Source organism: Falco biarmicus, chromosome 14 (assembly GCF_023638135.1).
Source record: "Falco biarmicus isolate bFalBia1 chromosome 14, bFalBia1.pri, whole genome shotgun sequence".
In the NCBI taxonomy this organism is placed as follows: domain Eukaryota; kingdom Metazoa; phylum Chordata; class Aves; order Falconiformes; family Falconidae; genus Falco; species Falco biarmicus.
Window position 1 is genome coordinate 1,677,226 of NC_079301.1, and position 27,363 is coordinate 1,704,588.

At 54.9% G+C, this 27,363-nt stretch overlaps 2 protein-coding genes across 5 annotated transcripts; both read left to right on the forward strand.

Moving 5' to 3' along the window:
- The first annotated feature begins 1,771 nt into the window (after positions 1 to 1,771).
- Positions 1,772 to 8,592, forward strand: LOC130158867 (transforming growth factor beta activator LRRC32-like). 2 transcript variants are annotated; one of them, XM_056359959.1, is made up of 3 exons: positions 1,772 to 2,363; positions 3,260 to 5,215; positions 5,330 to 8,592. In XM_056359959.1, the coding sequence occupies exons 1-3, from the start codon at positions 2,244 to 2,246 to the stop codon at positions 5,576 to 5,578; spliced, it is 2,325 nt and encodes a 774-aa protein (XP_056215934.1). In that variant the 5' UTR covers positions 1,772 to 2,243; the 3' UTR covers positions 5,579 to 8,592. The 2 variants fall into 2 exon arrangements, with proteins under 2 accessions (XP_056215934.1, XP_056215935.1); XM_056359960.1 differs by having other exon boundaries at positions 1,774 to 2,363; positions 3,260 to 5,467.
- Positions 8,593 to 9,606: 1,014 nt separating this feature from the next.
- LOC130158868 (protein Wnt-11b-like) lies at positions 9,607 to 24,488 on the forward strand. 3 transcript variants are annotated; one of them, XM_056359962.1, is made up of 6 exons: positions 9,607 to 10,513; positions 16,636 to 16,869; positions 17,298 to 17,533; positions 18,023 to 18,300; positions 18,965 to 19,257; positions 20,028 to 21,264. In XM_056359962.1, exons 3-6 carry the CDS (start codon positions 17,386 to 17,388, stop codon positions 20,200 to 20,202), a joined length of 894 nt encoding a protein of 297 aa, XP_056215937.1. In that variant the 5' UTR covers positions 9,607 to 10,513; positions 16,636 to 16,869; positions 17,298 to 17,385; the 3' UTR covers positions 20,203 to 21,264. The 3 variants fall into 3 exon arrangements, 2 of the variants coding, with proteins under 2 accessions (XP_056215937.1, XP_056215936.1); XR_008825514.1 differs by lacking the exons at positions 9,607 to 10,513; positions 16,636 to 16,869 and adding exons at positions 17,048 to 17,173; positions 21,318 to 24,488 and having other exon boundaries at positions 20,028 to 21,215; XM_056359961.1 differs by lacking the exons at positions 9,607 to 10,513; positions 16,636 to 16,869 and adding an exon at positions 17,048 to 17,173.
- The last annotated feature ends 2,875 nt before the right edge of the window (positions 24,489 to 27,363 follow it).

The window sequence follows — 27,363 nt, forward strand, 5'->3', positions numbered from 1 at the left end:
GCCCAGGCTGGAGCAAGCATCTGTCACCCCACGGTAAGGCTATGACATTAGGCAAGTGGCTTCATCTGCTCTTCTGCTAAGCCTTTCATTCCTCCTGTCCTTTGGAGACCTCTCACATGAAAGCTGGGGGGGAGCAGGAGCATCGCTCTTAAACAGACCACTCCAGAGACTGGGGAGCCAGTCTGGAGGCTCAAAGTGGCAAGAAGCATGGGATGCCCTGGGATTTGCAGGAGCAAATCTCTTCCCGCTCGTGCTGTGAGGTTCACTCTGCCTTCAGCACGGTCCCTGAAAAGCCTCTCGGTATTTGCAGGGCACCTTGGAGGGCTCGGTCCACACCCGGCTGGCTCTGCAAAGGGAGTTCACAGCCTTGGGATGCAAATGCCCAGGGATTCTCCAAAGTCCCTGATCAAAATCAGGGACTTTACAGCTGAGTTCATGGGCTGTGCCCACTGTGCGGACCCGTGCCCAGCAAGTCGGGGTGCAGGGAGGAGCGGGCCGGGGTTCCCCGGGCAAGGCGGCGCCGGAGCCGGGGTTGCACCAGGGGCAGGAGCAGTTGCGTGGAGCCGTTCCTCCCTCACCGCCTTCCGCTTTTGGGGCTCCGCGCTTGGCCGCCGAGGGGAGGCAAGGGATGCTGGAGGCGAAGGTTCATCCAGAGGTCGGTGTTTCCCTGGCCAGAGCCTGCAGAATTTCACATCTGCACAGATGTGCTATCCTCACCGCACCTCCGAAAACAATGGCAGGCTGTGCACCCACAGCTGCCGCTGGAGCCCGGGGCTGCCGCGGTGAGCGGGGAGGGTGCCAGCCTGGGACACCAGCCCTGGCCTCTGGCCCGAGCCTGCCTGGCTGTCACCCCCACCCGGTGTGCCGTGGCTGGTGACGCTGGTCTGGCTCCAGACTGAACCACATCCCGGGGGTGACAAAGTGTTCCCTGCCACACCAGCTGCCAGCAGGGCAAGGGGCTACAGCAGCAGAAACCTGGCTGTGTCATCTTCTGGGTGTGTACGTGTATATACATTTTGTATATATGTATATGAATTATATATATATTATATATATGTTTATGTATGTCTGGCAGGAAAAATAGATGACATATATACGTATATATAAAATTTATTTATTTTTCCTGCCAGACACATCTAGGACTAGAGCTGAAACTACAGAAAAACACGTCCTGAGGCAGCCATGCAGCAGCCTGGAGGTGCTTCTTCAGATGTGAAGGAAATCGGCCACAGTGAGCCAAAAACCCCAAAAGCATGTGTTTTGCAGAACGCCCCATGAAGCATGCAAGGAGCATGTCCCCGCGGAGTGTGTCAGCATTAGGCGGCACAGGGACATGGAAATCTCACTGCAAAAAAACCCGCGTGGGTGGGGTGCAGCTCTGGGCACCCGGATGCCACTTGGAGCTGCTGCAGGGAAAGTCCCCACCTGGTTCCTGCCTTGGGTGAGGAGGTGACCCAGCAGCTGTCCTGCAGCCTGGCAGGGACACTGGGATGTGGCAGCGAGGAGCTCAGCCCCTGCAGCACAGCGGACACCTGGGGAGGAAGACGAGGAGGAGCAGGGGAACGCCAGGTTTGCACATCCCACTGGGAATGGGTGGTAAACCCTGGGGAGCCATTGCTTCCCCAAGAAGGAGCAGGTGCAGCAGGAGAGTCCCCTCAGCTGGGCTTGTGGCAGTGCCGGGAGGGGAATTTGCTCCGTCTTCGGGCAGCGAGCTCACCTGCAGCCCCGGTGGTGCTGGCAGCCCCACAGTCATCCCCAGCGGCTGCAGCAGCAGCTCCGTCCCCAGCGCAGGGTGGCCGGGGAGCCCTCGCCAGCTGCTCCCACTGTACTGGCATTGGCTGCCCAGGGGAGCTGGCACAGGGCATGGTTTGGCCCTGGCATGGGGCAGGGGAAGCTGGAGAAAGAGCAGATCCACGCAAGGGAACTCCCCCAAAACCTCTTGGCGTTCCCAAGTACCACCTCTGCTGCCTGGCAGTTCGTTTGGGTGGCCGATGCAGCCCATCACCTGAGTGCTGGTGCAACCCTGCCTCCTCCCCATCCCGCCATGTGCCTTCCTTGTGGCTTTCTGCACTGTTTTTCCCCCTCTGTAATCTTATGTCGTTCTTTTCCCACTTCCGTAGCTACGAACACCCACATGCGTTATCTCCTTCCCCTGTCCCATCCTGAAGGGTATTTATACAGAGCCCAGCTTGCCGGAGAGTGCTGCAGGAGCGGAACAGGGCTGGCAGCACCCACAGCCCAACATGCTCTTGTTGGAACACCTGCTGGCTGGACGAGGCTGCTTGCTGCTCTGGCTGCTCCTGTCTGTGCTCAGAGCCCAGCCTAGCGAGGAGGCGAGGCCCAGGTCCATGCCATGCCAGCAGGTAGGGCTGCGTTCTGAGGAGCCTCCGGGCTTGGCTGGCCCCACCAGCATCACTGGGTCTAAGCGGGGCTGCAAGCATCCCTCTGCGCAGCACAGCGTGTGTCCCCTTCGCACGGCTCTCCCCTCCCTCCAGCTTCCATCTCTTTAACCTTCCCAGCCTTGTCTCTCCTTTCTCCAAACCGGTCTCCCACTAGCTGGTCCCCAGCACCTACCTGCTCCAACATCCCATGCAGGTGGCACCTTCTAGTGGTCCCTGCCACTGGGGTGTCAGCTCGAGATGCTTGCTCAGAGGCAGGATGGAGTGCAGGGTCCCGCAGGGATTCAGACAGCTGCCATGGATGTTAGCGAGGCAGTCAGGAGCCTGGATGCGCTGGTTTCTGTGTCACACACACACACACGGCTCCATGTCGAGGCTCCCAACTCCAAACTGGCAGAGGTAACAAGTCTGGAGGGAGCGGGAAGGTGGAGCCCAAAAGGACGGTGCCTTTCCTGTGCCCAGACAGGACAGGGATGCTCCGGAGCAGTTCCTGGGCTGTCCCAGTGCTGGGTTTGCCCCACCAGCCTGATGCACCTCTAGTGCTTACACTAGCTTTTTGCCCATCTTCCTTGCTGGGACGCATGGGAGGACAGCCTGTGGGGCCAGAGGCTGAGCCTTCTCCTTGCACCGTCAGAAACAACTCCACAGTGTCTTGGAAAGCCCAGCTTAACCCTGGGGACAAGCTTCTTGTCTCTGAGCAGTGGCTTTAGGTGGTCTGGCCTCTTTCCATCCCAGGCTTGGGAAAGGGGAGCAATGCTCCCTTCCACATTGCTCCTGACCCTCTTGGACAGCAGCTGGCGTGGCTAGAGCTGTGGTTTGTAGACCCTCTTGTGCTGACAGCTTCTCCTGTCTCTCTGTAGAGCCCCATGAAGGTGTCTTGCAAAGGAGTTGGCCTGCGCAAGTTTCCAAAGGAGCTTGGCCAAGGAGTTAAGTACCTTGAGCTCTCCAACAACTTCATTCAAAACCTGTCGGGCAGCTACCTGCCAGGGTTTGGGCAGCTTGAGTACCTGGACATGTGCTTCAACCAGCTGGAAGCCGTGTCAGCCACGACCCTAGCTCAGCTGTCCCAGCTGCGCTCCCTCCTCCTGGGATCGAACCACCTGGACCGCAATTACCGCGCTAACGGGCGAGCCTTTCGACTGCTCAGGAGTATAGAGGTCCTGGACCTGTCGGCAAATAACCTGGAGAGCCACATGGCAGGCTGGTACATCAGCAACCTCACCAGGCTGAGGATGCTGGATCTCTCCAGGAACAAGATGACCAGGCTGCCAGTGGGGATCTTCTGGAGCATGCCACAGCTGCGCGAGCTAAATCTCAGCAACAACTACATCATGGAAATCGAGGAGGGAGCTTTTGAGGCTCTGGAATTGCTGGAGGTGGTGAACTTGGCTTTGAATTCCCTCCACTGTATCTCTGGCTTCAGCCTCACACAGCTGCGAGTTTTAAATCTCAGCCACAATGCCCTGGAGCTCTTCATCTCGGAGGAGGGAGCGGAGCCCTACCTGCTTCAAGTGCTTGACTTGAGCCATAACAGACTCCTCTATTTTCCAGAGCTCCCCAAAGCCCATTATCTCACACACTTAAACCTCTCCAACAACCTTATTGCTTCCCTGCTCCCAGGCTCACGCCATCCGGAGGAGTTTGTACCGCGCTACATGGAGATGGCGAGGTTTAATAGGACCTTGCATACCGCAGCTGGTCTGACACATGTAGCTGACTTGGATCTCAGCAATAACCGGCTGCAGCTGTTCCCATTTACCTTCTTCCACAGCCTGGGCTCTCTGCACAGCCTCAGCCTGGCTATGAACTGTCTCCAGGATGTAGCCAGGGAGCCGCTCACCGGTGGCACAGAGCCCAGTGACCGCTCGCCCACGCCGCTGGAGCGTGCCACCCTGTCTGTGCACTCACTGGACCTCCACAGCAATGCCATCTGCGTGCTGCCGCGCTGGTTTTTTGATTATCTGCCTCAGCTGGAAGCAATCGATCTGGGCTCCAACAGCCTCCAGCCTTGTGAGAGCCCGGGGAGTGATCGGGGAGGGAATTCGGGAGAGGGCTCTCCCGTGCCAGCCCCAGGAGGCACCTGCACCCCCTTCTACAATGTCCCTCACTTGAAGCATCTGAGCCTTTGCAAGAACAACATCGCCAGGCTGCAGCCCTACGCCTTCAACCGGACGTCACTGCTCTCCCTAGACCTGTCCGGGAACAAGGACTTGTTCATGCCTAAGGAAGCCCTGGGGGGGTTGGAGTTCTCCCTGCAGAAACTCTCTCTGAGGGGTAACCAGATGGACAACAGCAAGGCAGAGCTCCCCTGCCTGGACACACTCAAAGTTTTGGACCTCTCGGGCAACAATTTGAGCCTTTTGCCCACAGGTCTTTTCTGCTGCCCGCTGGAAAGCCTGAACATCCGCAATAACAACCTGCTGACGTTGGAAAAGCCAGCGCTTGTCAGCTGGTCCCACAGCCTGAAGGACGTGTCCGTCGCTGGAAACCCCTTCAGCTGTTGCTCGCTGGCCTGGCTGGACACGCTGCGGGCCGCTGGTGTGGGTGTGCGGGACCTGGACGAAGCCCTCTGTGCCTACCGGGACCAGAGCAGGAACTTCTCAGCCAAGATAACCAGCAGTCCTCGGTGGCTTTGCCCGCCTCCCAAGGACACCATCTCGCTGGCTCCATTCGTGGTCGTGATGAGCCTTTTCTTTCTCAGCTTCGGGGCTTGCTGCCTCCTGAAGAAAGGGCAGAAGGTGCCGGAGTGTGCGGGACTCCAGAGCAACAGGGTGGGGGTCTTCCCCCCCCATCCCAAAATTGCAGAGCCAGCCCAGGTGAGGCCAGAAGATAGTGTCACCAAAGTGTAGCCCAACCCTGGGGAGCAGGAACTGTAGCAATCGCTCAGAACTCTAATTATTATTAATAATATTAATATTATTGTATTTTAGGTCTCCTCCCCTCACCAGCATCCTGCGTGTTTTGCAAACCAAATAAAGGGAGTGTGGTTGGTGCTGAGCTCTGGGCTGGGCAGAGGTGGTCTCTGGGCCACCTCTCCTTCTCCAGAAGGATGGTACCCCCATCTGCTCTGTTCCTTACAAGATGTTAAATGTGCTATAAGCACTCGTGGGTGGGTTTTCTGCCCTGCCGTCACACGTTCTCATCACCCGGGGCAAGAAACCAAGGCTGGGGCTGGTTGAATTGATCTGCCCCACGCTGAACCCATCATGCTCTCCTTGTGGAAAGGGAATTGTCTCCACTGGTGCTACCTCAGCGTTTGTTTCACAGCTTTCCCAGCAGCCCCTCTCTGCCTTTTAAGCAGATGTAATTCCTTGCTAAGCGCCTGCTCCAGCTCCCAAAGCCCTTGCCAGCCTGGTGAGGGGTGGGCAGTGGCAGGGAGCGGTGCCTGCTGGTGGCTGGAGCAGTGGTGGGTCACGGTGCCGGGATGAGGAGGGGGGTCTGCAGGATCCTACCCACCTCCTTTCTGCCCTTTCCTGGCAAGCTGTCATCTGACCAGAGCGGTGGAGTTGGCAGGGCTGAACATGACCCCAGGCACTGCTGTGGAGGAGATCTGCCCTGGCCTCACCCACTGCGACAGCGAGAACGAGAGATGCGGTCCTGCGTGTCCCTGGCTGATGCTGGGTCACCGGCTCTTTGCGGTGGGTGCACAACATTCCCACCTGCAGCGTCTGGACTCCCACATTGCTGGTGGCAGGGGCAGCTCGGTCTCCATCGCAGGGGTAAGTGCTGGCAGGGCCTTGGTCCTTGGTGCATCTGGCACCCTCTGAGCATCTACAGGGGGGCTAGGAGCCCAGCTAGGGAGGGCGGCAGGAGAGGGTGCTGAGCGGGACGGTGAGCTGCAGCAGTGATGCGGGATGGCTGTTGGCATGATGTGATGCTCCTGGTGTGCACAAACCGCCAGCCGTCTGTCCTGGCTGTGAGGTGTCCGGCAGAACGATGCTGCACCCCCCCAGGACAGCAGCCAGGTGCCTGACAAGCACCTGAAGGCTGGGGCCGGCTCTGGGGAAGGGTAAAAACACGGCTGTGATGAAACCTTTTATGTTTCACATCTCTTTGCTTCCACCTTGAAAGCCCCCAGCTGGCCCAGGCCACCTACTTGTCCACACCTGTTGGGCTAGAGGCTGAGAGCAAAAGGGCTTGGAAGTCACTTAAAATCCCAATTACTTAACTTTTTTTTTCTTCCCCCTTTCAAGCTTATCGTGGTTTTATTATGAAGCAAAGGGCATTTTTGCTGTAAAACATATGCCTTCCCCATGCTGCCTGTATTGCTGCTGGGGCTGCAGCTTCCTGGCCTTTGATGGGCATCCAGCTCCCGAGGGACCCCCAGTGCCTTTGATGGCCCCAGTTTCCATTCCCGCCTCAGTTTCTCTTTGATCTGGCACTCTGCGCCTTGTCACCGCGAGCAATCAGCCATGCTGGTGCCTGGGGCATCACAGGGGAGCCTGGCGCTGTGTGTCACCACCCTGCAGAGACCTTAGGGATGGGCAGGCAGCCATTGCCACTGGTAAAAACCCAGCCTCCTGCTCAAGGGTGGCTTTTTGCTATATCTCCGCTTCCACACACACTCTTCCCCTTTTTGCTCCTCCTCCTGTGTCCCTCTGGTTTGCCAAAATCCCAGTGCATGCTGGCCACCCTCCCACCACCACTGCAAGCCCTTGTCCTCTGTCATGCTGGTGCTCCCTGGCTCCATCCCCTGCTCCAGCGCAGGTCCCAGCCGATGTCCCTAAGGAAACACAGCCAGCTGGGCTGGGGCATGGAGTGCAGCGTGCCAGGAGCTGTGTGCCCACTTTGGTCCCTTCTGCACTTATCCTCAGCAGGGTGCCGTGGTCTCGGGTGGCACCTGAGCTCCCTGGGCAGGGACGTGATTTCCCGCATGCCCATGAAGCACCACAACAGCAGGTGGGTAAATTCAGCTTCGGTGAGTCCCTAAAGCTGTGCCAGCCCCCTTCCCCAGCCCAGGTGCTTGGTGACATTACAGGGACACTCTTTGGGGCCACCCAGCCAGAGCCCAAAATGCTGCTTTTGCCTTGGGTGGGTGTTTCTGGTACATTTTGAGTGGCCTCTGTTCCTCATTTAAACCCCCTCCCAGGCTGTACTTTCCATGCATGTCGCAGTAAGATGTCCTGCCCTTTGTGCTCCCCCTTCACCAGCTTCCACCAGCATCCTCCTCGCACTGGGCTTGCGGAGGGCTGGAGCCAGGTGACGGGCAGGGACACTGCGTACCGCCGGGTGCTTGGGGACGCTGTGTGCCTGGGTGCTCGGTCAGTCAGTGCCAGGCGCTGCCCCCAGCTTCCCCAGCGCTCCCGAGCCGTGTTTATCCAGTGCTGCTGACGCAGGCTGTGTCACATCCTCACGGGCCAGCAGCAGCTGGTGGTTGACCTGTGCGGAGATGGTGGCACTTGGGGACAGCGGGCTGCTGGTGCCTACGTTTTCTCCAGGGATTAGAGCATCTGCTAAAGAATGTACTAAAATTAGGAGAAAGGGTCCTGTTACTGGTTTTGCCCTGCAGGGAAGGCTCCCAAAAACACATAAAGCTTAAGGTAAGAGGGGTGGAGGAGAGAAGCTGGCCTTGCCAAGGGACAGGGAGCCTGCCAGAGCCTGGCGGAGAGCGGGGTAAGCTTTAAAAAAGACAAGAAAGCCTGGAGAACCTCCGAGGTCAAAGAAGGGTAGCTAAGGCGGGGAAACTGAGCCAGGGAAATTGCATGTCAACTTATCATCTTTATTGATGTTCATGCGCTTTCCCAATTCAAAGAAAAACAGGATTCCAGGCTGTGGTCTCATGGGTACTGCAAGAGCTGAACCTGCCCCAGCGCGAGGGCAATGCCCCCTTCCCCCAGTGACTGGACAAGTGACGTGCCAGGAGCAGGGCACGGGGTGAGCCCCCAGGGCTTGGGCTGGCACAGGGGATGGTGAGGTGTGACCGGGCTGGCCAGACCTGCCCCTTGCGATCCGCACCGGTGTCAGCAGGAACCAGCACGAGTCACCCATGAGGTGAGAGGGACCCGGCGGCCGCACTGGCTGGTGTTCACAGGAGGGGTATGTTCTGGGTTCTTCATTGCTCCTCCACCTGAGCTTCCCACAGTTCAGGGGAAGCGGTCCCCTCCAGGGACCTCAAGCTTTTTCTAGATCAAAAATAAGAATAAAAGATCTGTAGAATATTGAAGTTTAAACAAATAAAGTGACAATGCCAAAAGTGTTGCATTTTTCATGTTAAGCTGTAAAGTAGTAGGAGTAAAATTTTGTTCTTAAAAAAAAGCAGTGGTGGTTAACATATTGTGACCATTTACAAATTTTCTAGAAAACTAGTTGAGAAATCCAGCAAAACTCATTCTTTCCAGTGGAAAGCCTTCACATTTCACTGGATCTGCATTTTCAAAGAAAAATAGATTTTATCAAAAATTTCCAACTAGCTGTTCTGCTAACTCATGCGGAAATTACCTCGTCTGCAACTAACTTGCAATTAAAGCACACTTCCCCCCGCCCCCCTCCCCCCCCTTTTTCCCTTTTTCTCCATGGAGATGAGAGCCAGAGCTTCCTCTGCTTCCAGAGGTGAAGAATTTCCTGGTTGCTGGCTGGCTGATACCACTTCCCTGCCTGGCAGAGCAGGGAGAGTACTCCTCATCCTCATGTTCGGACGGAGCACAGGTCAGCCTAAATGTCCCCAGCTCTGGGACAAGACAATGCAACATAACGTCCTTTAGGCTATCGCAAGGCATGAAACCGCTGCAGCAGAGAATGCCGTTTTCCTCCCTCTGCCCAGCAGCTCCTGCCCCGGGTTTCACCTGATGAAAGAGCTCAGGTACATCCACTTCCACGCAGACAGCAGCAGAATGGCTGCTGGAGGCATCACGAAGGTATCGCATCTTTTATTTTTTGCTGATGTTGCTGCAACGTGTTCCCAAATGCAGCTGATCTCATAAACCAGTGTCCTCTTACCATAGCCTGGCTCCCTGCGGCAGGATGCCTTTTACGTGCTTTCAGCTAACGCAGCTTTGCTCTGTGGCTTTGGGATGGGACAGTAGGCTGGTGGCAGTGGCTCATCCCCATGTGTCACCTCCAGGACATGAGCCCATGTGTCCCTCCCATTCGTAGGGCTGTGCCGCCACTGCTTTCCATTATCACTCACTGTCACAGCCTCTTCTGCGTGACTCAACAAAACTCCCCTGGCAGCTATTTCTAGCCTAGTTAGTGAGGTCGGGCGTGTTATTCATGACACTTTCTTCCTCTCTGGTGGGGCTCCAGCCAGGCTGGGACCTGCCACTGGCTCTCCAGCACACAGACCTTCAGCCAGAGGAGACTCTGGCAGGGGGCAGATGGGGAACGCAGCCCCCAGCACCTCCTCTGCCTTGCAAAGTCCTGTACTGCCTTCTGCAGCATCCTTGCCTGGGTTGTCCTGAGGTTTGTGGGGGGAGCGCAGATGCTGACACATGTTCTGCAGCTGGATCCCCCAACCCAGCTGTCCCCAGGCCCTGGGGACAGGATGTGCTGCAGAGCTTGCTCTGAGCTGCCTTGGTGTGTGCTGCCCGCAATGGGTCACTGCCACATTAGCACACGAGATGTCACCAGGTGCTCTGTCTCCTTACAGTTGGAACCCCCAGGCAGGTGCAGCCCCACCATCCCTGGTTGCAGCTTTGGGGCACTGGAAGGCCACGGGGCCAGATGAAGCATCGTGTGTAAGCGGTTCTGGAGGAGATAGGCTGGCAGGAGCTGGTCCCCACCACCCCAGTATCCAGCTTCTCAGTATCCATCCTGTGGTGAGGTCACAGACTCCACACTACATCAGAAAGAGGAAGGAGGACGGTTTCGCTAAAGGAAAGCAGCTCTCTGCAGCAAGACAGTCTCCTACCACCCAGGGAGACCCTCACCAGCATCCCCAGCCTCCGGAGGGGATGGGATGCTCCCTGGCACCCCCCTGCAGCAGGGATCTCATCCACAACCTGTGGGATGTGGCAAGAGCTGGCCAGGGAGCACAACCTGTCTCCTTGCCAAGACGTCAGTGCTACATGACAGTGTGCCATCACCACCTGCGTCACCACAACCTGGTGCTGTCATCATAACCAGGTGCTTTCACAGCCTCCCAGGCCAAAGGATGTGGCTCTTCATGCGGTTGCTCGGTAGGTGAGCGTGGGCTGGGGAGCTTGAGGGGAGTCACCAGGGGCTTGAGGGGACGTGGGGCACTTTGATGGCAGGGGAACTCTTGGAAGGTCCTCATACAAAGCTGCCTCTCCTGAGCCTGGAAGACAAAAGCCATTGCAAGCTGGGATGGTGCATGGGGAGGGGTCCCCATGTGCTTATGCAGGTCACAAACCATTCATGGGCATTTGCTTTGGCCCCTGTCCGAGTCCCAGGGGTGGAGGACATGAACCTTTGGCCATCCAGGACAACTATTTGATGTTCTTCCACTAATTAGCTTAATCCCAGGAGCAAGCTCTGTTCGCAGGCAAGCCCCGACCCAGCAACAGGTCTTCTCCTTGCCCACCTGTGAGCTCCTCCTTGAGCCTTCCCCTCCTGGCTGTGCCCCCAGGGCAGCCAGCACCAAGCAGGCAGGTGCGGGGGTGACATTTTCCAGTGTTCCTCCCTGCTCCCCACTGGTCTTTCCCTCTGCTTAGCACCTGCAGGTGAAGCCCCAGCACTTTCTCCCCACAGTGGCTCTCCATCACGAGCAGGCTGGGGAAGGGAAGCCTTTCTCCCGGGCTGGGAATCCCCTCCTGCTCTCCTCCTTCCCCAAGAGAGAGCCTGACATGGAAGGGGAAGGAGTATTTTTAGCACTTACCCTAGAGTTGCTCCACGGATGGAGCTAAGAGGAGGAATTGACATCAAATGTAGGACTACTTTTGCTTTAAAAGGAAGCCTTTTTTGTGTGTGTCCTACTACTTAGTCATTGCAAAAATTTTCTGTGAAGAGGCGTTGGTAAAAATCACCTTTCATAAGAGGCAGCAGGCTTGAGCAGGAGGCTGACCTCAGAAATCACTGGACACCGTTCCCTACACTGGCACTGGCTTGCCATGCCCTGGCCCCGCTCCCACAGGGACCTTGCATCCCAAGGAATGGGACAGGGTGGCGCGTAGCCTCTCTGGTCACAGCTCCCAGCACCTGCAAGATGCCTCCACCTGCCAGACCGCCCTCGCACACCTCCTCTCTGCATTCCTGCTCTCCGGCAGCTTTTCCTGACCCTTGTCCACAGCTCCCCCTGAACCCCTTGGAACCCAGATGCTCTTGCTTTCCCATCTGCCATCCAACCCCAGTATGAACTGGCTGTGGCAACCCATCTGAGGTCCTCCAGGTCCCAGAATAAGACGCCATCCACATCTTGAGGAGCCTTCCTGAAAGCAATATGGTTAGTAGGGGGGAAAGTGCCTGTGAGACTTGCCAGCACCAACGCGGCAGGCAGGAGCATGGTGAAAGCAGGTTCTCCAGGGACCCGAAGGGGTGGTGGTGGCCCTTAAAAGCAAAACCACTGGCCAGAAGGTGGCAATATCCCCTCTCCTTTCTGGGCCTCACACTGCACAGAGCAGAGACCCGGTCAGCCCCTTGTGCAAGGGATGGGTCCATTCTGGTCTGGAAGCTCTAAGCCCACTCAGACCAGCCTTTGGACCGAGCAGCTTGGGCAATGGCAGGGCAACGCTCCACGTCCCACCCGGGCGGTCGGGCATCCCTGCTGTCCGTCTCCTGAAGCTCAGCCTGTACCAGCCGCAGTGGGTGCTGGGGCTGTGCGTGCCACTGCACCATGGCCAGCAGGGAAGAGGGTGTTCCACGGTGGGGGGCTCTGGGGAGGACCAGGGCCAGGAACCAGTGTATGCTGGGGCCACCCAGCTGGAAAGCAGCTTTGCCTAGGTAGCAAGCCCAGACCTTCCTCCCCCTCCACCTGCACAGAGGTGGGCTTGCACTTTGCCCACCTTTGTGTCTCAGGAGAGATTAGGGGATTGCTGACCCTCCTGACCCTCTTGTCTGAAATCCTCTGTTGCTGGGTCTAGTTGTGCTGATGGTCACTTTTTCTTGGGCCGTGTGGGCAGCTGATGAGATAACGTTAGAAATCACCCCAGAAGGATTAGCATCTCCGACAGACCCTGCAGTCCCACCGAGACCTCCTCATCCCTCAGCAGAGATGTGGCGCTGGGACACTTTGGAGCAACAACCAGCAAAGCAGCTCGTCCTGGCAGGCTGGATGCAGGACACCTGCCACAGAGGAGTCCAGGGCACAGTGACTGTAACTGGGAAGGACTGGAAGCCACTGGAGGTCCTGCATCCTTCTGGCTGAAGTCTGAAGAAGGAGGTGTCTGGTTAGATGTGCCCAGTGCACGGGATTGCTTTTGCTTGGCAATTCCTGCCTTCGCTGCCCTCCCTCTGCCCACTGAGCACATGATGCCCAAAAAAGTACCCAGACACCTCCCAACACTGACAAAGGCAGCTTTTCCTGGTCAGAAAATTCCTAATCCCTTCAGAAGCTGTTCAGATTTCCCCGCAATGTCCCCCTCAGGGCCCAAGGCATTTCCCCACTCCCCAAGGCTGAAAGGGGAACTTACAGAGAATATTTCATAACATCAAAATCCTCAGGGTTAATTGAAAGGAGCGCTTAGGCTAGCACAAGGGAGAAGTGCGGACACCGTATCTGATTTTGTGTCGAGGTAAGAGAAGGATCTGCAAAAGCCATGATCGGGAAGGTGGGATGTCAAAGAAATACCAGGGACTTCCACAGCACAGTGAGTGCCAGCAGGACTCAACCGGCTCAGGGAAGGTGAGAGCTGAACTATGTCACTGTGGTGAGACCAGTCTCACTTGGGTCTTTCACCAAAGACAATGAGTAACTTCACGGCGAAGGAGCCCAGCTTTACGCCAGGCCCTCAGGAGTCTCGCAGCACCAAGCTGCCAGTCACGTGGCAGAGCCCCAGGCACCCCAGGGTGCTGTCACCCCGTCCCACACCGCACCAGCATCTGGCCCCAACAGCAGGTGCTGCTTCGTGGGGCTTTTCTTCCTCCACCCTTGGGATCTGTGATGTGTATAAGCAAAATCCATCATGCCAGGGACTTAACAAGGACTATCTCTTACGAGAGAGCCCTTGGTAGAAGCAGACCAGGTTCAGAGATCAGGTTTGTCTCTGCCACATGCCACCTGGGGTGGAGGCTGGAGAGAGTTTGATCTTACACAGGACGGCAGGACTCAGGTACCACTGGAGCAAAACAAACAGCGGCTTTCTTAAATAGCTGGGGTGCTGGAGGAGACTTTGGGCTGATGACGGAGCAGCTGAGTCAGGCTGAAGATACGGGGACTTGCAGATAACTGAGGAAATGGTCTCCTGTCCTACAGTGCTGGTCAGTTCTGGCCCTTGGGGGGTGCACTGAGGTTGTCTCAAAGCTCAGGGACTGGGGTGGGCAGTGGGTCTTTCCAGCAAACCATACGGGACGTGAGCTGAGCAGTGGTGAAACCCTTCACAGTCAGCTCTGCCTGGCTCTTTCTGTACCGCACGATGCAGCTCTAACCCTTTGCACGCACTTGTGCCTCAAACCCGTTTGTGGGTTTTGTCACGGGTACTCTGAGGCCAAGTGAGTTCTCCAAGAGAGAGTCATTTCATGGGGATCACTTAATGGTGACATAAAAAAAAGTAAATTGTATTCTGGAAACGGTCAGGGTGCTTGAGCCGCGTCTGGGACCATAAGGAAGCCTAGAAAGTGGAAGATGCTCTAAGGGCTCCCCAGGGTGGATGCCCTGTAGATGGATGAAATCTGCCCAGATGCCTGCGCTCGGCCTCCCTGGGGAGCTCCCTGGGGAGCACAAACTGTGCTAGCTAGGGTCTGACTTGCCCTTACATCTTCCTTCACGGGGCAGTATTCAGGGCTGGAGAGGGCAGCAGTCGGGCAGGACCTGCCCTGATGTCCCACAGGTGCTGGAGGACTCTGTTGTACTTGCTGCTTGGTCTGCAGTGGTTGGGAGCAGCACGTGCTATAGGACTGGGCATGCTCCTTGCTACCTTATCCCATAAAAACAGGCAGGCTCTTGTTATTCTAACCAGCTTTGCCCTCATTTTGGGGACTGAAACCAAAACGCAGGATTTAGTGTTTAGGGAATATAGACTTGGCTTATCCCTTGTCCTCTCCAACAGAGACTCTGCTTTCTGCAGCCGGGAAAGCATTTCACACCCTGAAATACTTGGGTCAATTTTCTAAGTACCAATTGCAGTGAGAAAAGGCCCCTGTTGCCCCAGACCAGCGAGTCCCAGCCCAACAGTGCCAATGTTCAGCCAGTGGCATAGCAGCCAGTGGGACGTCCAGAGCGGGACAGGCTTCCTGCTGAAGCCACTCCAAAGCAGAAATCCGTGGATGGTGGTTGCTGGCCTCCACATGCCCCCTGCAGAGACATCCAAGCTGTGCGCCCCGACAAGCAGCTCAGCAAATTAAATTTGCTTTTATCCTGTACCTTTCCTCTTCCTGCTGAAAAATCATTCCTCAGCTGACAAGAGCTTGCTGTAACTTTGGAGCCTTTTGGTGTCAGCCCACAGGCATGAGGGAGAAGAAGATTAATGGGATCAGAGCCAGCCAATTCCAGGGACTGAACACAGCGTCTCTTTGCTTTTCTCTCTGCCCTTTAATTAAGCCCCTTGTAACTCTGCTTGGGATTTGGGAGTGACCTCGGTGCTTTCCCAGCAGGACCCTTCCTCATGGGCCATTGCTCTGGCACAATGCACCTTGTGGCCTTTTCATCCCACGGGAGTAGTGTGGGAAGGTCATCAATTCAAGCTGCGTGTCCTAGTTTTAGTGCACATGATAGCAAGTCAAAGGGAGGTCATGAGGGGCTGCTAACCAGCCACCCAGTTTTGCCCTTTAAAGGGAAAGCACCTGCCAGTGAGAAGGGAAGTTGCACAGCGAGGGAGAAAGTGAAAGCCCAAAGTAGAGGTCTTCAACTTGTGGCTGTTACCAAAAGAAGCTGGTGTCAGCTGGACTTGTCTCTCAAATGTCACCTCCCACAGTGGGAAAATATCAGCCTACCTGGTCCCTGAAGGTCTTCACAGCAGCAAGGCTGCACTTGTGCTTTTCTGCTCAGGGAGGGGAAAGATTCAGAAAAGCACACCTTGTGACAAGCATGTGCAAGCCATGGAAATGTCACACCAAACTCGCTCCTGTCCAGGCAGATGCCGTTTTCCTGGCTGCATCATTTCTGTCAGCTGTAATCTGGTCCCTGCAATGACAAGGGCACTTCAGCAGGTGACACCCATGCCCAGTGCTGGCCCATGGACATGCACACATCAGCTTGCCCACAGCACTGGGCAAACTCCCCTTTGGGCTGTCTGTGAGACAGCCAGTGGACTTTAAGCTCCTTTTCTTGGCCTGGAGAGGCAAATTGCTGTGGAAGCTGGTTATGCTGCTTTCAGGAGCCTGGAATTAGCGGTACCCATCAAAGCGTTAGTCCTGACGCAGAAAGCCCAGCAACAGAGGTAAAGCGAAGCCCTTTAGCTGTCCCTCCTGCCCCTATGCACTTTGGGGTACTGAAGGCAACAGACAGCCCAATGCCAACTACAGACTGGGGTTTGAAGCGCTGACAAGCTAAAGACAGCCCCACGCTGAGTTAGATCCTGCTCTGACCACATGTCTGCTAATGGGCGCGTTCAGTTTTAGGGCTGTTTCTCAAGTTTGCATGGGCAGGGCTGTAGAACAGGGTGCGGCAGAGGGAGTCCCTGCACTGCAGCCCAGCACCTTCCTGCAGCAGGGAGAGGTTGCTTTAACCCAATTGCTTTGGAATGAGCTTGTGGGCTACGTGCTGAGAGCCCTTCTACATGTCCCCTTTCTGCTCACCCTCTTCCTCCGCAGTTACGAAACCTGCTAGCAGATGCCAATGCCCCAGCTGAGGATGGGGCAGTAAAATGGTTTGTCTGTAAGAAAAGGGGCTGGGGCTGAAGCTGTGAAGTTGTGTCTAGGGGCAGGATTTCCTCACATTCAATCAGGTTCAGTCCCAGCACAGCCTTTGGCTGGGTCCTCTCCAGGCTGAAGACACCAGTGCCCACACCCTTGATTGACACATATACATCTGGAGTTTTGGTTATTGCAGCATCCTGGCTGTTCTCATGGGGCTCTGGAGACAAGAGGAGGCAGGCAGCTGAGACTTTCACTCTTTCTGGGTCAGAGAAAATGTGTTGTTCAAAGCTTCTTGCAAAGAAAATAAGTAAAAAGCCAGAAATTACTACCAGCCTATGTCAACCCCTTCTGTCCTTTACTAATGTCCCCCTCTCTTTCCGATTCCTGCCAGCCAGTTACAGGCATGTTTTTACATCCTGAGCAAAGACACATGTACCCGCTTTGTGATCCGACAGCTCTCCTGAAGATGCCAGAGGTGGAGAATGCCATGGCTCTGGTCTCTACGCCTTCCTTGCCAGGGCGTGAAGGGGTATGCAGCATCCAAGCACTTAGTGGGGTGACGTGCCAGACCTGATGCCCCGCAGCTCCCCACCCTTCAGCCGGTCATCTCTTCATCAGTTCCCAGGTGCTGTTTCAGGGATGGTCGCTGCTGCTAACAGCTGTACCTCCCTCCACCCCCCCACTGCCCTAACCCGCTGTGAATGGCACCGAAACTGCCTTTGTTCCCCTCCCCGGGGGGGGGGGGGGAAGTGGGGGGGGGGGGGAGGACAGGACAGGACCGCCCGCGGCTATAAAAGGGGGCGGCAGCGCAGAGCAGCCCCAGCCCTGGTCCTGGTCCCGGCCCGGGGCCCAGCCCGGGTCATGGGTCACCCCACGGCCGCTGCCGTGCTGCTCTGCCATCTGGGGCTCTCCACGGCCATCCAGTGGCTGTGAGTAGTGGGATGCGCCCCACCTCCCCCGGTGCCCCCCTCGGCGGCTCCCTCTCCCCGGTTGGGTCCCCAGAGGGATGCCCGTGCTCCCCCCACCCTGCTGACACCCACCCTCTCCCCACAGCGGGCTGACGGAGAGCAGTAGCGGGGTCGCCTGGAATGAAAGCCACCACTGCCGGCTGCTGGCTGGGCTGGTGCCCGACCAGTTCCAGATGTGCCGCAGGAACCTGGAGGTCATGCACAGCATCGTCCGGGCTGCCCGCCGGACCAAGAGCGTCTGCCAGAAGACCTTCGCAGACATGAGGTGGAACTGCTCCTCCATCCAGCATGCCCCCAGCTTCGGCCCTGACCTGCTGAAAGGTAAAGGATGCTTTGTCTGCTGTGTTCATGCTCCTCTTTCTGCCCCACACAGCTTTCCAGGCCGCCTGGCAGCGCTTTTAACGTGCAGTCCTGCTGTTCAGCTGATGGGCGTTAACTTTGCCTTAGGTATATATTTTGGGGAAAACCTGCTGCCATTACACTGGAATTAGCAGTACACATCAAAGCATTAGTCCTGATCCGGAAAGCCTAGCAGTGTTAAACCTGCAGTAACTGTCATTTCAAACAAAAACAGCTGCTAGAGGCTCGAAAAAAGGCTGGGGGGGGGGGGGGGGGAAGTGGTGGGGACACAGGCTGTATACTGACAGTATAACATAATGGGTGGCACAGGCTAAAAATATATGCAAGAAAAACACTGGGCCTTGGTTTTATCCTGCCGCAAGAAAAAAACCCCTCATTTACATTGTGAGATCTTTGAGAGGAGTGTTTGGCCGGGCAGGGAGGAAGGACATCTCCCCCTCTTCTTCCCAGGAACCAGGGAATCCGCCTTTGTCTACGCCCTGGCTGCCGCTGCCGTCACACACTCCATCGCCCAAGCCTGCAGCTCAGGAGAGCTCCCTCTCTGCTCCTGCGGCTCTGTCCCCTCCGAGGTCCCCGGGCTGGACTTCAGGTGGGGTGGCTGTGGGGACAACCTGCACTACGGCCTCCAGCTTGGCTCCGCTTTTGCTGACAGTCCTTTAAAATCCAGCAAGTTGGGGACACAAGCGCTCAAGGCCATGAATCTGCATAACAACGTGGTGGGCAGGCAGGTGGGTATGGTGCCCACCAGGGACTGCTGGTGCCCAGCACACCTACAGCAGCCTGGGGGGCAGAGGTGCCTAATGTGAGGGGGTAGGCTCTGGCCAGGCTACTGGGATGCTGTGCTTAAGGTCAGGAGGCAACTAAACGGTTAAAATGGAGTTACATGTGTTTGCAGAGGCATCCCCCACTGCTACCCACCTCCCAAACATCCCTGCACCCTTTCCACAACAAGCACAAGATATTTATCACTTCACACCAGCGCTTCCAGCACTTCTTTCTGCCCCTCTGATGGGAAGCAGGGGCCCATCCTGACCCTCTCCAGCTGGGCACCCCAGCCCTGCAGAGTAGTGGGGGGGTGTGTGCTTTTTGTGCTTTCATGCACTCACTTCCCCAGGTGAGGATGTGGCCATTCTGCACTCTGTTGGCTGGAGAGGCCGCCAGCCCCACTGCAAGCTCCAGCAGGGAGTTCCCCAAGTATCAGGTTCTTATCATAAGGGGAATGAAGCAGGGCTGAGTCCTCGATTGCCCCATTATATTCATTTAAAGGTGGCAGTAAGCAGCTGAGCTCTTTCATCTCTTGAAACTTCCCATGGATGCTCTTGCAAATCGATCTGTAGGGTGGATACCAGGAGAAAGCAGAAGCAAATTCATCTGTTTTCCTGTCCTCTGCAGGTGCTGAGTGACTCCCTAGATACCAAGTGTAAATGCCATGGTGTTTCAGGCTCCTGTTCGGTGAAGACCTGCTGGAAGGGACTGCCAAACCTAGATGAAATTGCCTCTGACCTCAAGTCCAAGTACCTGGCAGCCGTCAGGGTGACCCACCGGCTCATAGGGCCCAGGAAGCAGCTGATACCCAAAGGAATGGATGTCAGGCCAGTGAAAGAGACGGATCTAGTTTATCTCATCAGCTCTCCCGACTACTGCACACTGAATCTCCACCTGGGGTCTCTGGGGACACATGATAGGTAAGAAACTGCACTTAATACGCTGTAACTCAGCCTCTGTTTTCATGAGTGTTTGTACCACTGGATCTGAAAGCGTGCTGGTGTGGATGGGCAGTCCCCCGTCAGATGGGACACCACAGGCACTCCTGTGAAATCTTTGCTTCTTAAAGCCCCAAGGAGGGCAGGAAGGCAGATGCCATGCAGGTGTAAAGGCAGGGGAAAGCCCTTACCGAGAGTCCCTCAGCTCCACTCTCCAGGACAGGTCCATCCAGTGAGGAGTCAGAAAGGGAAATACCGCCTCTCCCTGCAAGCCTTAGGGTGCTGTCTGCCGGTAACCAGAACGGTTCAGCAGACCTTGGAGGCTGTGGTGCTTCCCAGATGTCTCCTTTCTGGAGCGACTGCAGGGCAGGCAGGGAGTTTTTAGAAGGATGGGGAAGCCTCCTCTGAATGCTGAGCCAGGGCTGCCTCAGGGCTGTGACGTGCAATCCCTGTTAGATCTAGCAGTAGCAGTTCCTGGTCCTAGCCATCCACCCCTCCTTCTCCCCGGGAGGTTCCTTTCCCCAGTGTGATACAGACTGAGTGTGCCCAACCTCAGCCGCTCACACGCTGCCGTAATAACACCAGCTGACATCCACGCCAGTCTGCAAGCAGACCCGTGCATCTCGCTGCCCTCTGCTATGGGCAAGTCAGCTCTGGGAGGAGGTCAGGGCAGAGAGCTGTGGTCAGCGTCACCGCCATGGGTGGGCAGGTACATGCCCTCAGCTCCCGCTTGTGCATCCTCCTCCTGACAGGCAGTGCAACAAGACCTCCGTGGGCAGTGACAGTTGCAACCTGATGTGCTGTGGCCGTGGCTACAACACCTACACGGAGGAGGTGGTGGAGAGGTGTCACTGCAAGTATCACTGGTGCTGCTACGTGATGTGCAAGAAGTGTCAGCGGAAGGTGGAGAGATACGTCTGTAAATAATGCCAGAGGCGTCACGGCAGGTGGGAGGACTCTTGCGCTGGTATCCTCTGGGGCACAGCTGGAGACAGAACATCATCGCAAGGGATGCGCCGACCTCCGGCAAGAAGGGGGCTATGCGGGAAGCCTGGACGCTCGCATTACCACAGAAGACCTCAAACTGAGAGATGCCGGGAAGCCTAAGACCGGAGGCCGACCTCTGCTCCATCTCTCCAGAGCAGGACAAAGGGCTGCCCTCCTGCAGCTGGCGGGGAGTGTCCAGCCCTCTGTCTCCAGCTGGGGACAAACCATCTATCACTCCGCATGCAGTACAGCCCCTTTTTTCCAGGGGTGAATGGGGACCCTGGGCTGCCATTGTCTCTTTGCAGGAGGTTTCTGACAGTGGCCTGAACGCCAGGAGTGATGGATGGGAAGGGGGGTAGAGACTTGTCTGTTGGGAGAAGGCCGCAGGGAAAGAAAGCTGCTTTGGGTGAGGAGGTCATGGGCAGCTGCCCTGGGGACAGGTTTCTGCTGTGGGCTCACCCAACTCCTCAGGGGCAAATACTGGTCCAGCACCCTTTGCAACATCTGAAATGAAACCCAAGCTTGGACACAGGCAGAAGCAGTTATTGCTGCAGGAGACAGAATCATCAATCCTCCCCATGACCTGTATGGAGATTGCTGCTGCTCTCAGTGACGGTCCACGACAGCAGACAGACCTAGGGACAGGAGCGGGCCCGGAGGCTGCCAACACAGGGCAGCATGGCAAAACTGCACCTAGAAGCCTTGTATTAACAAAGCAGCCATGGCAGCAGAGTAGCTTCTGCCCTCTGGGCTAGTGTTGGAGGTGGGTGCTCGCTCAACTTGTGGCATACCCATGGCTTGTCCTTCCTGCCCCTTCTTCCAGACCACTAAGGTCTTCAGCCCAGTCCTTCCACCCCCTTAATACCAGATGTGCTGGGACTCTGGCTGGGAGGGAGGACACAACTCCAGGACCCTAGGGAAATAAGAATGAACCTTTAGTCTCTACACTTCATGTAAGTGGGATTCTGGTGTACATTTTAAAAATAAATGTATTATATCATACCTCTCTGTGGCGTGTTTCCTAGGACAACCCCTTTCCCTCATGTCTTTCTCAGCTGGCCACAGAGGAAGCAAGGCTGTAAGGAGAGCATAAAGCCCAGTATCCATACCCTCACGGGCAGCAGCAGGGGACCGGTTCGGGTTTAACTCTTTCTGCTGCTCATTGGCCCAGGTTTGCCTTTAATTACAGATAATCTGTCAGCCTCAGGTGCCGTGCACATAAGGAAGGTTTCTATCCCCTGCTTCCTCAGGTCTCTGACCAGCCAGCAAGGAATCTGGCTTCCTGGGATTCAGGCTGGAAACAGAGGCAGTCCAGGATTATTTCTGTTCCTTTTGAATGCAGGCTGGACTAGCCAAGCGTGCATGTGTGAACAGCAAGGAGCTGGGAGCCAGGGAAGGGGGCTCTCATGGCCCCCCATTTCCCCTAGCGCAGAATCTGGCAAAGCGCTTGCATGGGATAAGAGATTCATGTTCGTGCAGTCTTTCAAGAGGAAGGATGAGAAGGCACTGAGAAGAAACCATGGCACAAAGAGGACAGGTAAACATGATGGAAATCCTAGAGCAATTTCCTGCAGCTCACACCATGACCTAGAGACTCTGGTGGCTTTGCGTGCGCCTTGGTTTATTTGTGGTTTGCATTGAATGGAGTTGGCCGCCTTCAGCCCCGAGTCCAGCTGTACAATTACTCATTTCCATATTCATTCAATCATTTTTAATAGCCTCTGCTGGGTCACGGAATCAAGTCATGAGCTTTTATTGTAAACGGTCCCCTCCACTTAATGTGCTCCAGGTTTCTCTGTTAACAATGAATAAGAGCCAAGAGTCAAAGGTGGCTTGAGACAAGCCTGGGAGCTGGAAGTTGAAACGCTCAGGGGTGAAGCATATGCTCACATAGTTAACCAAGTGAGTTAACTATCATTATCAGTTGTTAATGTGCTATTGACTTGATCTGGCTGCTGACATCTAGCCTTCCCAGAGTGACAGTAAAGCCACAGCTGCGAGGCTTCCATCACAACTGCCAAAGGCCAAAAAGCTATCTCAAGTTTTTCTTTTAAAATGCAATTAGGGGGTTAGTCACTGGCATTCCTCGGAAAAGGGAGTCTTCAGGGGCCAGGCTGCAAAATAGCTGCAGTTGCTGTGTCCAGAGCCAGGCTGAGCCCAGATGTGATGCAGGTACTTAATTAGGAGGATTGCTTAAATACCTTCCCTACAGCCACCTTGCAGTGCATCACCAGATCAGAGGGAGGTGAAACCAGGAAGGGCTGTGAACTCTGCAGAGCATTGCAAAACTAGCTGGTGAGGAAAAAAAAAAAAAAAAAAAAAAAGACAAAACAGGGGAAGGATCTTGTGGAGTGAGAGATTCAGCCAGGAGGGTGGGAAATGTGATTTGCATTTGGTAACTACAAACACACATAGCCTGGGGTAGAGGAGAGGAGCCACAATAGCTAGGAATGCCCTGGGGAGATGTCGTGATCCCCTCCTAGAGAGGTTCCATTTGAATTTCTGCCTCGGAAAAGGCAGGGTCAAGTGCTGAATATGCAGAGTCCTCTACTCTCCCTCCTCACATCTTGACTGCGAGCCCAACCGGGAAGAGCTGGGGAAGGACCGGAGGGGTCAATCAGTAGCGAGGACCTTGGGCTCCGTTTGTCTCCTGCAGGAAATCGGAAAGCACTGTAATTAGTTGAAGGGTGCAAAGGGTCAGGCTGGCAGGAGGGACCATTGTGGGGAGGTGACAGTTATGTGACAATGCTCTGAGTGGGAGGTGGTGTAATCTGGGCTCACACCTGGATTTACCAGGGTTGTGAGATCTGCTGGACTGGAAGGGTCTCCTAGGGACCGAGACCCAGAGCAAGGCAGTCAGCATCAGGCTATGGATCTGGAGGGAATAAACACTGCACTTGGCCCCAGGGATTGAGGAGATCCATCTGGCTGGATGCATTTTCTCTCTCTAACCCTGCTTGGACAGAAAAGCTAGCGGGAAGGTGCCAGGGGAACACAGAGACCCATCCCCCAGACCAGACTAGCACAAGCACCCCCTGACTTAAAAAGATGGGAAAACTTGGACCCTGATATCACCCTCCGGTGGCTTCTAGCACCAGTCAGTGCAACACTGCCAAAGAAATTGGTGCAGGAAGGCTTACCTCTAACCTCTGCACCCTTGCTTCCACCCCAAACATCCCCAGCTTGGGCAGATAGCCCTTCAGGACCTGAATAAACCTGGACAAGGCTGGTAGCAGTGTCCCTGAAACCAAGAACATCTCTGTAACAGCTGTGGCTTTTCAGCCCTTCAGACACTTCCTCACGTGTTTCTTTTGCCCCACTTTCACAATCGGTCCCCTCCAGACTGTGGTAGGCTGCTGTCATTACCCTCTGCTTCACAAGCCCTCGCCAGGCTCACTGCTAATGTGATGGATCTACCTCTTTGACTTTCCTGTCATTAGCCATTTCTCCCAATGTCTTGTGGCTTTTTGTTTATCTGCCTCTCTGGGAATGAGGCTCCCCAGAGCTGAATTCTCCATGGCCATGGCAAAAGTCTTTCACTTTCTGGTGCTGTGAATTGACATGGGAGACATGGCTCTGAAAATGGCTTGCCTAGAGAAGAAAACCATCCCTCCACATGAAATGTGGCGAGAACCAGGCAAAGGGTTTGTTTTGAAAGCCTCCTCTCTCTTACCGCCTGACTTTTAATTTGGGTTTGAAAAGAGTAACGCTGGTATGAATGTGATCATCTCCTGCTGGTTAGACTTGTGCAGACAATGAAGTCTGGAGAAAGGCGAGTGATTTTCATGGACTCTTGACTTTGCTGCTAAAGCACCAGGGTTTGGTGGGGGTTTTTTGCCTTTTATTTCTTTATTCATTGAGGGATGACACATAACTTATTCCAGGAGGATAATCTGAGCAAGGACAACAGACTGTTGGTAATCAAGTAAACATTTTGGAGGAAGAATGACTCTGTGTTCAAGAACATGTTGGGATATTTCTTCCCTTCAGCCCTGCATTACAGCTCGGACTGGACTGTGGGTCAGGACCTCCACCTGCTTTTTGCTTGTGCTCTTTACAAAGAAAGCTGAGCCAGAACAAGGAGAGGGCAAGGGATGGGACCACTGTCTGGGCACTCAACTGTTGATCAGCATCTGTACTGCTGTAAATATTCGGGGGATGTTGCTTTGACCTTTGGGATGGTTGGTGCCTACACTGTCACACCGCAAGACACAAACATGAGTAAATGCTTGTATTTAAGGAAAAACCCTTGCATCTCTGTTCTCCTTTATTTCCGGGGTGTTCAGCAATATTGTGATGCCCTAAAGATGACAAATAATAATAGGGATTGTCCTTATGGGGATCTTCAGCCAAGGGACAAATCAACATAGGTGAGTAACAGCCATAAGACCAGAGGGGGAACCAGGCTGCAGACTGAGGGCCCTTGGGCACAGCTTAAAGGACAGCTGTGGCAATGGCTGTGTGAGGTTCAGAGGGGAAGCAAACCTCCATCCCTTCTCCTAGGCTGGGCAGGCTGGCATCCCTTCCACCTCTGAACCCTGTATTTCAACCCTGTATTTGAGCAGTTGCTTAATCAGAGTGGGAAAATCCCAGATACTGCAGGTTTGTGATATCTCCATCATGTCTGCAGGGGCCTGGAGGGGTGGGGTGGCACTTCTGAGCAGCCAAACCTCCCTTCACCAGCCTGTATTTCTCCCTCTTGCTTGCTTAAACTCATCCATGTTCAGCATGGGCAGCATCCTGGAGGCTGCTCACGGTGCACTTTTTGAATCGCTTTTCTGCCAGTGCAGAGAAGGTGCCATGGCTGCCTGGTTGAATCACTGAAGAGCAGCATCTTCCCTTTGTGCTTCCCTGGGCACACTGTCTGCAAGGTCCATCGGACAGCGAGTTAAAGCAGGGAGGGAGCTGCAGAACAGCCTCCTCTCCGGATCAGAAGCCATCCTGGGGCTGCCACTCAACTGGGCTTTTCCAGGAGCATCCTCCCACCAGCCCAGAACTGGGGCCATACAGATTTTGAGGACTTTCTCAGCTTGCATATGGGTCAGCTGTGACCACCGTGCATGTGCTGTATGGTGGAGTAAGGAATTTCCAGGCATGCTTCTGGCTGGCTGGAGCAGCACCCGTGTGCTGTAGGGTGACATGCAGAAGCTCTAACACCTTCCAGGAAGACTGGATGTACATGTAATGTGCTGGAGCTCCTGGGAAGTGCCAGACAGGCCTTCTGGATGTGCACGGCCAGATGTTCTACACATGTGCGTTAAATGCAATACACCACAGCGGTAGGTTTTACTACCTGTATAAATGGAAAGCACATGGTTATGTTTCATGTCTGGAAGTGTAAATGTAAGAACCCTCCAGAAGCTGAGGCTGATCCCTAGACATTGACTTTATGCTGAAAACCTACCGCATTGAGACACCTGGCAGAACTGGGGAGTGGGAGAGACCAACCCCCGGCCTGAGGAATCCCTGGGAACTCCCCCTCTTCACATGCAGTGGGACTAACCACAGCTACTATTCCTGTAGTCTCCAGCTTAAGGCTTATTGTGGTGTGACTAGGGACTCGCTGGGTAATTATGCCTTCCAAAGAACCGTTTATTTTTTCCTTGTGTTGAGAACATTAGCTCTGTAATTAGAAGGGGCAGCTTGAAAAACTGTGTCCTGCCAGGCAGACCTCAGGCAGGAGGAGAACAACATGTGCGGGTACATGCAGTTTGCTATGCCGGAGTTGAAGAGCAGACTGTGCGTGATTCTGGTCACTAACCCTTTATGATTTCATGCCCCCACGGTGTAAATGAAGCCTATTCTTGACTAGTTGGGACAGCAGATTGAAAACAGGGGGCTGAGTAACTTCTAGCAAGGAGATTCAGGGGCTTCCAGCCAGTTAAGCCACTCGGCTCTTAGAGGCAAAGCTTCTCCATCTCAAAGGAAACCAGGCCTCACACGATTTCCTATTCTCTTGGTACAAGTTGCCTGGTGAGCTGGGATAATGTGCTGCTCAAGGCCTGTTCTGTGCTGCCCTGACAATCTGGGTCAAAACTGGCTCTCCCACCCCCCCAGTCTGAAGGGAAGGGGAGGCAGGCTGAGATCCCATGCTCCATCATTAGCCTGTTTACAATTACTTGGAGAGCAAGCCCGTGAACCTGCCTGGGCTGCTCGGATTGTTGGAGATGCCAAAGCATCTTCTTCTAGCGAAGAACAAACAGCTGTAGATTCCTGGCCCCATTCCACTCCCAATCGTTATACCAATTAATTTTCCCACTGCTGGACACAGCATTGCTCTTCACCTATTGCCTGGTGTGCAGGAACACCACAGAATGACGCAGTCAGTTCTTGACATACCTCACACTACCCGTGGCTGCCTTTGCAGCCTGAGCAAAGCAGTCACCCTGAGGAGTGTGAAGGGTATGCAGGGCACAGCGAACAGGAACCTAAATCCACAGCTTTTCTGGTTTTTATGAATAACTTTTTATCGAGCTATCTCAGGTAGGTATGAAGAAAATGGAGTAAATAGTAAACTGACTCATTCTTGGAGGCTGAGTGCTTCCAGCCAGCCCTGAATTATTATTACACCATATATATTTTTCACATCTGGATCAATTACCTGTGCTCCTAAGGGACCAACACCAGTTCCTACAAGCCCAGCTTTAGCCCTTGCCTGCCTTATGCCTGTTTAAATTGCAGAGGTATTGTGAGAAGGGACTTTGGAGCTAAATAAAAAAGAAATGAGAAAGGCTGCTCATCTTCTGTTAGAAAAAGAATACGGACAGAAGAAATGGAAGGTGCTGTGCTTAAAAACATAAAATGCAGCAGTGTGCTACCGAGTGCTCATGCTGTGCACCGTGTTCTGCCAGGATCATCTGTCAGATGTAGGTCCCAGGCTAGGAAGTGACAGCCCTGAGCAGCACAAGCCCGTGCTGAACCCAGCTGGTGTCCTAAGGCTGCACATCATCCGGGCTCTCCCCGGGGCAGAAGAGAGCACATCACCTGCCATGCCAGGCTGAGGATCTGCCCTAGCACCTGTGGCAGGACATGCTCCCTCCGTGAGCCCCGCACCTGCCTGGCGCGGCCCCGGGGTGCTGCCTGCGTGGTGAGGTGTCACGG

Excerpts from the sequence above, each read along its gene's own strand:
- LOC130158867 (XM_056359959.1), top strand. The coding sequence starts at position 2,244 with ATGCTCTTGTTGGAACACCTGCTGGCTGGACGAGGCTGCTTGCTGCTC. Across the intron at positions 2,364-3,259 it reads GGTCCATGCCATGCCAGCAG|AGCCCCATGAAGGTGTCTTG; the intron begins GTAGGGCTGCGT and ends GTCTCTCTGTAG. Across the intron at positions 5,216-5,329 it reads AAATTGCAGAGCCAGCCCAG|GTCTCCTCCCCTCACCAGCA; the intron begins GTGAGGCCAGAA and ends ATTGTATTTTAG.
- LOC130158868 (XM_056359961.1), top strand. The coding sequence starts at position 17,106 with ATGGGTCACCCCACGGCCGCTGCCGTGCTGCTCTGCCATCTGGGGCTC. Across the intron at positions 17,174-17,297 it reads TCCACGGCCATCCAGTGGCT|CGGGCTGACGGAGAGCAGTA; the intron begins GTGAGTAGTGGG and ends CTCTCCCCACAG. Across the intron at positions 18,301-18,964 it reads ACAACGTGGTGGGCAGGCAG|GTGCTGAGTGACTCCCTAGA; the intron begins GTGGGTATGGTG and ends TGTCCTCTGCAG.